Source organism: Pelmatolapia mariae, linkage group LG13 (assembly GCF_036321145.2).
Source record: "Pelmatolapia mariae isolate MD_Pm_ZW linkage group LG13, Pm_UMD_F_2, whole genome shotgun sequence".
NCBI lineage: Eukaryota > Metazoa > Chordata > Actinopteri > Cichliformes > Cichlidae > Pelmatolapia > Pelmatolapia mariae.
This window is the reverse complement of record NC_086238.1, coordinates 8306602-8315668: the sequence shown is the minus strand read 5'-3', so window position 1 is coordinate 8315668 and position 9067 is coordinate 8306602. Positions and strand designations below refer to the sequence as shown.

The 9067-nt window shown below is 37.7% G+C and overlaps 1 protein-coding gene across 1 annotated transcript; it reads left to right on the top strand.

Moving 5' to 3' along the window:
• Positions 1-29: 29 nt before the first annotated feature.
• Positions 30-8201, top strand: LOC134639913 (multiple inositol polyphosphate phosphatase 1-like). The gene is made up of 5 exons (XM_063491430.1): positions 30-654; positions 733-927; positions 2593-2690; positions 5080-5210; positions 7589-8201. The coding sequence occupies exons 1-5, from the start codon at positions 66-68 to the stop codon at positions 7968-7970; spliced, it is 1395 nt and encodes a 464-aa protein (XP_063347500.1). The 5' UTR covers positions 30-65; the 3' UTR covers positions 7971-8201.
• The last annotated feature ends 866 nt before the right edge of the window (positions 8202-9067 follow it).

Genomic DNA, 9067 nt, shown 5'->3' with positions numbered 1-9067 from the left:
GTTGGACAGTCCCACATGATCGACGTCATTCTCGGGTCTGCGCACGGCCTCACAAGTAACCCATCATGACGACCGCTTTAAGGAAAACCGCTGTTTTTTATTTCACCATCATAACCGGTATTTCCAGCTGTTTTTGTACCGACGTGAATCCAGAGGAGAACCCAGAGATCCCAGCAATCGCCAAATATTTCAGCACGAAAGGAAGGTATGAGGAAGTGAACCCGTATCTCATAGAGGACATACTTGCTGTAAACAGATCAATTTTACAGCCTCCGTCGGCAGAATGTCGCCAAATCCATCTGACAGCCGTAATAAGGCACGGAACCAGATACCCGACCACCAAAAACGTCAAGAAGATGAAGAAGCTTTACGACGTGGTTCAGGGCAGCAATGTTTCCAACAGGAACTGGCTGCGTGAACTGCAGACCCAGTGGAGGATGTGGTACACCGAGGACATGGACGGACGACTCGTCCAGAAAGGTGTGAACGATCACAGACACCTGGCTGTCAGGCTGTCAAAGCTGTTCCCCTCACTGATTTCAGAGGAGAAGCTTCGAGGTGGATTCATCAAATTCATAACCAGCTCAAAGCACAGGTGTGTCAACAGCACACTGTCCTTCAAGGCAGGACTAACAGAGCTGTGGGATATTAAAGGTATGACCATGATTATTATGATGACCCCTTTATGCATAACCTGTTGACTATTATAATCTGTTGTTTTCCTCTGTGCAGATATGGAGTTTGATCACGCGGTGAACGATGCTCTCATGAGGTTTTTTGATAAATGCACCAGGTTTTTGGAGGAAGTTGATAACAACCCATCAGCTGTGACAGAGGTGGAGAAGTTCAAGCAAGGGCCAGAGATGAGGAGGGTCCAGCAGAAGATCGCAGACATCCTCAACGTCCCATACAGTGCAATCACAGATGGTTAGTGGTGTATTATCATAGCCATCATTTTGAGAGCATTACATATAGTCCGATTAAGTTGTAGATAGATAGATAGACAGATAGATAGATATAGAGTACCAGTTGATTACAGCTGATTAGAGTACAGAACACCTAAATATGACAGTGCATATATGTTTATATAGTAGTTAATATTGTCCAGGATTTCTTTGTGCCACTTTACACAGTGCAAGCTCAAAGAACTTGCAGTAGACGCAGTAGACTTTTTTTTCCCCACATGAATTCACAAGTAATGAAACTGGCAAAAAGCATACGTGATGCACATTTCACAACTTAAACATCAGTTGGCCGCTTTGGTTTTACAAGTCTACCGCTTGTTATGTTAATATGTGTTACCACTGTGGCTCTAACTGTTACAGGCATGTCTTTAACAGCAAAGTTAGATCTCACAGTCAGTGAAAGTTGATTTATAAACTACCCTCATCGTAGCTGGTGACATCTTTATATTGCCACAGAGGTGTGTGGCCACAAAAATTAATCCGTCACTCCTCAGAATGACACCAGCTTAGTAGTGCACTTCCTAAGGATTAAATTTACTGTGTTTTAAAGTAGATCAGATGAAAGCTTTTGAGTTAGATGTAGAACAGACAGACATTATTTATATTATTTATCTGTGAAATAGCTGGTGTGTTATTATTTACAATTCTAAATGTTAACACATTTATTTGATAATTTTGTCACATCTTGGCTTCACAGGTTTAACAACTGAACACTTTCTACATTTCACCAATAATTATTACTAAATTATTACCAAACATTTTAAAATAAAAACTTCTGGAATTCTGCTTATGGCATCTCACTGGGCTTCTTAAAGCAGATATTTGCACAGTAGATGGAGCTGTTTTCAAACATAAAAATAATAATACTGCAAGTTCACTCAGCGACAATGCTGATAGTAGAAGTTTGTCTGCTTGGTGCGGTTTAGGAACATGCAGCTTTCGACAACATTCAGCTGTGGCTTTGAAACAGCCTGAGTGTTGGAAAGTTCATTTCCATATTTCACAGAGAAGCGTTGTGCTTTTTTAACTCTCACATCTTCATTATACATGAAATGTGAAAAGAAAATACTGAAATAATACTTTTCAACCTTTTTTGACCCGTAATCTAACATGTTTTATCATATTATATATTTTAGGAGTCTTTTTCAGATGTTTCTGAGTTGTAAACAGAAATTTATTACATGCTCCAAAAAGCCAAATATGTATACATCTTGTTTCAAAAAAGAAAATCTTTTAAACCTCTGAAATGATCTTTGATTCCTAGATTTGTTACCATTTAAATGAACTACCTAACAGAATATATATTAAACTATAAAAATATATATAATATATATTAAAATATGTTTATTTGTACTTTAGTACTTTGCATTTAAATGGTGTCTTTCAAATACTACTCCATTCTCCATTCCATTATTTGTTGTCTTTATTACCCAAATAAATTGGAACTTTTACCTAATTTTAGGATTTTCTTCCATACTTAAAGTTGTATAAAGAAAATGCAACACATACCATGCTCCTAAGGTTTTTAAGATGTCGCTTCCTGCTTTCAGTTCTGTTTTTCTAACAGCTTCCTGACTGCTGGGATTTCACTGACTGTTAACATTGTGTTTTAATCTTTTTCCTGCAGATATGGCCGAAGCTGCATTTTATTTGTGTGCGTATGAGTTTGCCATCAAGACTGTGAACTCTCCATGGTGTCGTCTCTTCGATGAGGTTGATGCACAGGTGACACAGGAGGAGGGTTGCACATTGTGATAAAGCAGTAATATGTGCTTCAGATTAATTTTGAGTCATGTATCACAGTGGGGAAAGCATGATGACCCCACCCCACCCCCCCCCCCCCACCCCCCCCCCCCGATTACAATGTTTCCAGTTTCAGAAATGTCTACATTAAGTGGTATGTGTTTAGTATTTAGTTAGTGTTTAGTAATTTTTGTAGACTGTGGCAATTTATTTACAGGCCATATTTTTTTCTTACTAAGTGTGCTATCAAGCACATACACACAGAGATAGATGATGTATTACTGATTGGATAGAGCTTCTGTTGCAGATGTACGACCTAATCTCAGACAATCAGCCTTTAATGCACTCAGTACAGGAAGTCCAAAGAATCTAAAAGATATTTAAAATTTAGTCAGTGAATAAGTTTACAGAAAACTCTAAAACAGGAGTGTCAAACATTTTGAGGGCCAGAATCAGCCCAGGAAAGACTCCAATGGACAGTTTTGGAAAATATTAAGGAGTGTATAAAGTTTTACAGCTTTTTCTACTGATAAAGACCCCCACCCACTGCCATTCATACCACACCAAAGTACAAGGAAATTTTCTGTGAATTAATGAAAGTTTTATATTCTAAACTTATAATTGCAAGATAGTCTGAGCAATGATTAAACAGAAACTTTTCTGTAACTTTTCTAAATGTTTATCATGTAGTTTCATTAGTATAGCCCTATAGGTGATAGGGAACTAACAGGGAAGTAAAACTTAATACAGACACAAGAGACAAGACACTACTAAAATAAAACAGGAAGTAACACAGTCACGACCACAACCAAACTTAGAGATGGAGACTTGACAACCTGACCTTAGGAACACACGTGAACAAAACAGCAACTAAAACTAAAACACAAGGCTGAAAACACAGAAGAGCATACGCATAGGTGAAAACGAAACAACATAAGAATCATCCTGAGCATCATTAATAATAAACAGAACTTAAGAGACCAAAAAAATATAAAACACTGGGTCAGCGATTCAGGACCATGACGCTGATGATGTGGCTCAGTAATAATGAAGTCTGTTTAAGTTTAGACTTCTGTGGGTTTCAGGAAAAGGTGATCTCAGATTAAATATCACATTCCATAAAATGTGCAATTCAATTAGAAATGTCTAATTTTATAATCACAGGCTATAAAAGATCTCTCTCAGGAAACAGAACAAGGCTTCAAATAACAAAGGTGAAGTAACCACAGTAGGTAAACAAATAAACAAAGTGCTTGGCTGTTATTTGTTCCCTGGCATGTTCTGAGCAAAAGAAATTTGGAGACTATGGAGCCAAAATTGGGGGAAATAATACCTTTTAGTGAGGGGGGGGAAGAAAAATTAAATTCTTTACAAGTGCAAACTTTTTGTCACTTTATTAAAAATAAATTATTGTGATCTGACTCTCTTTCCCTTAACTGAAGGGACAAACACCCCGAACTACTAGAATAATAAAACTATAACCAGTTTGTCCAGTTGGTGGCAGTAATTTGCCGAATTTTGTTCCAATTCACCAAATAAATCGACAACAAGAAGAAAACCAGCCAAATTAAATGAGATACCCTGTATCACAGCTGTTGCATTTCATTTGGCTGTACAATGTGCACAGTCTGTTTTATGAATAAATAAGTAGAAACAAATAAAGAGACAAGCTTCAGATTAGAGAAAGATCCTGCCTAATGTGTCCTCTGCTTCACCTCACAAAGAGATTCCTGTGTCTTATGTTGCAATCTGATCTCAGAAAGCCTGAACTGTCACCTGCACAGTGAACGATCAGCAGGCTTCTACCCTTTTTGTTTAGTCATGCCAAATTTGCACATAGACTAGTTTTGTATTTGTAGTATTACCACAGCGTTGAAGTCACTGCATTAGCTCACAGTTTGATATAGAATTACCTCTAAAATCCCTCTGTTAGTTTATAAAGGATTCAATAGTTTGACTCCTCAGGACATTTCTGACTTGCTCACTGTCTATAACCCAATTAGACCTCTCAGGTTATCAGATCTGTTAACTGTTCCCAGATCCACACCTAAGTGTGCTGAGGTTGCTTTTAGTTACTGTGGTGCTGTCCTTTGGACCAAGCTAAGGCCAATTAATGCTTCACATTTGAAATCAAACTCAAAACGTTCTTTATTCTAACAGCCTTACACTTAATAACAGTGTGTGTGTGTCTGCGTGCCTGTAAATGTTAACTTGTATTTCATTCCTTTTTACAGTTTTGTTTTGCTGTTTTTATTGCCTTAGACGTTTAATTTTTTTTTTCAACTTTTACAATAAGCCCATTGAGCTTATGTGTAATGAAATGTGCTATATAAGTAAAATTGGCATTGACACTGACTTTCTTGTTCAACAGGTAATGGAGTATGCAAATGATCTGAAGCACTTTTGGAAAAGAAGCTATGGTTATGACATTAACAGCAAGTCAAGCTGCATTCTCTTCCATGACGTTTTCAGCCGTCTAGAAAAAGCAGCTAAAGGGAACATGTAAGCAAACCTTAAATGGTGTTACACTCTATTTTTCTCATGTTAATAAAAATATTTGGGGAAAAAGGACTCACTGCTCAGCCCTGAATGCAGGCAGAAGTAAAACTTGTTGGATATTATTTTAGCTGAAATACAGTATGTGGGATTTAGCTCAAAAGACAGCAGAGCTCATGTTCGCTATATTTCAAAAGTGTGGTTCATTAGCATACACTCGCTGGACACTTTATTAGGAAAGTTCCTATTTCACTGTGTTAAGTTGAACACCATCCCACACCCACACCTCTCCCTTGGCCTTCAGAAATTCCTTAAATCTTGAAGCTATAGATTCAACAAGGTGCTGGAAACATTCTGACTTAAAGCATCATACAATTGCTGCATATTTGTCAGTTGCTCCACTGAATTGAGATCTGATGATTGTGCGTTTGAGTGGAGTGAACCAGTTGTCGTGTTCATTAAACTAGTCTTATAGTCTTCATTAAACTAGTCTTATAATAATCTGAGATTATTTGAGATAGGCTGGGAGCAGCCATCAGAAAATATGTACAGTGTCTCAGGTAGGCTGCGGTGTTGAACAATGCTTACTTTGTGCTGCGAGACCCAAAATGCGTCAAGGAAAAAGCTCTCACACCACTCCACCATCACCAGCAGCCTGAGTCACTAAAACAAGGCAGGAGGATTCATGCTGTTTTAGACAAAATTTTGACCCTACCATCCAAATCTCTTTGCAGAAATTAAGATTTATTAGAACATGCCACAGTTTTCCAATTGTCTGTTGTCCATTTTTTTTGAGATCCATACGACTTGTAGCTTCAGTTTCTTTTTATTAGCTGGCAACAGTGGTCTTCTGCTGCTGTAGCTTATTGACTTCAAGGTTAGTTATTCACCATGTATAAATACCTAAATGTAATACTGTCATGTGATTGGCCAGTTAGATATTGGTGTTAAAATGCAGTTTAACAAATGTATCTAATAATCCAGCCACTGAGTGCAAGTTGTGAAGAGCCAACCCAGGTTGTGTTGTTACATGTGTCAAAAGGATGCAATCGTAAAGTTCCTGTTTTGAAAAGAGAACAACTTTACTACACACTCACCGTGAAAGCATGTGTGTGGGTGATTCTGAGTGTTTAAAATGAGACTGCAGAGTGAGCAGATTGTGGGTTGTACCTTTCAGCCAAGCATGATGTGCAAGCAACTGCAGTCATCTGTCACAGAAATTCTAAGACAAAAAAAAAAAACTGAAAAAACAACATTTTGTATTTCTCCAGTGAGATTTGTGGGAGTTTTAAAACATCAGAGTGAGAAAGGTTTGTAAAAGTTAGAACTTTCTGGCCTTGCCCTCCTTCACTGGGCTTGGTTTTAGCAATGAATTTAAATGAATGGATTTTGCAGTGTCATCTTGAGTAAGCTATAGAAAAGGTTACACTTAATCATTATGAACCTGAATTTTTAATAACTGGGATTAAAACTTTCCTGGAGAGACGTCCAGCCTGCAGACCACATGAGATAAAACATTAACATTGTTCTTAATTTTTGTTAAGTTTGTTTTCTAGGAGTAGCATATATGTAAGCCTTTCATCTTTACTGGAAAACATTAGGCTAATAATACTGATTTCTTTAAATAAAACTAGCAAATTTACTAGTTAAAGTAGACTAATAAAGGGAAATTAAATTAACTGTGCCACTGAGCATAATCAGAAGCTAACAACAGCTTTTAAAATGGAACATGGTCTTGCTTGTTCTTTGGAGCATAAGTTAAAGCTGTGAGTCAGCGAACACACCTTAAATATATAATGACCATTATGTTTTGTCTTTATAATCCATAGCATAAGAATAAAAACAACACTGGGTATTTCTCCAGCTAGATTTGTGGGAGTTTTAAAACATCAGAGTGAGTAAAGGCTTTGCCCTCCTTTTTGGGGCTTGTTTTTAGCAATGAATTTGAATGAATGAACTTTTGCAGTGTCATCTTGAGTAAGCTGTAAAAAAGGTTACAGATAGTATGAACCTGAATCTATTATCTGGTGGTTAAAGACCTTTAACAACTCTTTGCTTCTGACTCGTTTTCATTTCTAACAGGAATTTCTATTTCCTGCTCCTCCCTTATATGTACTTTTGATTAATTAAATGCTATTTCTACAAACTATTTAGAAAAAAAAACTACAGTCATATTTACAGTTTAAATTAATGTCAATCACTTCAAGGTATTTGAAGATAGTAATAACCCCATAATCCCCATGTTTGATAAGCTCAGCCAATCCCTAATAGATACCTGGTGTTCACAGGCAGTCAGAAATGCTGAGTCCATGTGGCAATCAACAAACCGATTAACTGACTATTTGAGTTCTGATATTTCAACACTGAAACTGTGTATTCTGTAGGTCAGGCCAGCAGGTGGCTGAAGCCGTGACAGTCCAGGTGGGCCATGCAGAGACCCTCCTGCCACTGCTTACCCTTCTGGGCTTCTTCAATGACAGCAAACCGCTGACATCAACTAACTTCGCTGCACAGACCCGCCGTTCCTTTCGCACAAGCCATATATTGCCCTATGCAGCTAACTTGATCCTGGTGCTCTATGATTGCGGGGGAGGTGACCTCAGACTGCAGCCGCTGCTCAATGAGAAGCCTGTAACATTCCCCGGTTTGGCTGATCAGGCCTCCATGCCGCTCTATCAAGATGTCTTGCAGCACTACGGGGATCTGCTCCAAGGCTGCGACTTTGAAACTGAGTGTCAGCTGTTCAAGCAGCCTGCTGAAGTTTAGGCAAGCACAGTATTTTCTGGAAAAGAAGGCATTATACCCACATTACCTTAGTCAGAATGTGTCTGTTATGTAAACCATGAATATTTCACTGTTCAACACGGCCTTTCTGAACAGGATTTTCACTCTAGCAATCCAGTGTCTCTGAAACACCCAAAGATCCAAACCTACAAAGTGAATTTGAAGTTCCTGTAGCATTTCAGTATTACCGCTGCTATAATAAAGTATATAACATTTTGGGTTTTGGGTTGTTTTGTTTTTTTGCAAGATTCGCTATCATCACTACACAACCTAATGCTTTGATTAAATAATCCATTTTTCCAGTGTAAACATTTATGACTTGCAGATTTAGGTCACTGACTTTTCTCAGTGTTCTGTCTTATTTTTAAGGTAAAGCAGTGAAAAACTATTTTAAATGCACTACCATTTGTGGGCAAGAACCATCTTCTAGGATTGGGGTCACTCCCAAGAATCACTTGTCCATGAAAAGAGAACATGTCTGTATGTTTGATTTAAAAAAAAAAAAAAAAAAAAAAACAATAATAGTAAAAAGGTTGGACACTGGGTTTATCTTTTTTTTTCAAAATCACTATTTATTTCTAAATGACAAAATAAAGGGAAATGTAATTTTGATAGCTACACATTAAATATTTACTGTGACATAAATGAGAAGGTGAATGTTTGGGTAGCCAGAAGGAAAAGTTAGGCATAGCCTATCAGCCTATTGGAAATGTCATAGGAAAAGCTTCTCTAAACTTGTCTACAACACAATCCAGTCATAGTCCAGTCCATGGAACAGTCATTACAGAAGTGCAAAGAGTGCATGAAATGTACAACAAACAAAATGAAACAGCTGCAGTAAAATTAAGCAAAATGGCACTTGTTAGTGACGGGAAAGCATCAGATGTGGTTTGTTTTTTGTTGTATTGCCATATTTTTATTTCCTTGAAAAGCAACATAATGCTTCTGCAACAGAAAACTATAGACTGTGTGTAAAAGCTGGGCAAAGCCAAAACAGTGAAGTCCCATTGCAACGGTTTGGTCTGAGCTTTAGATCTACGGTTTGGTAGATCAGACTGTAAAACTGAGGGACGCTGTAC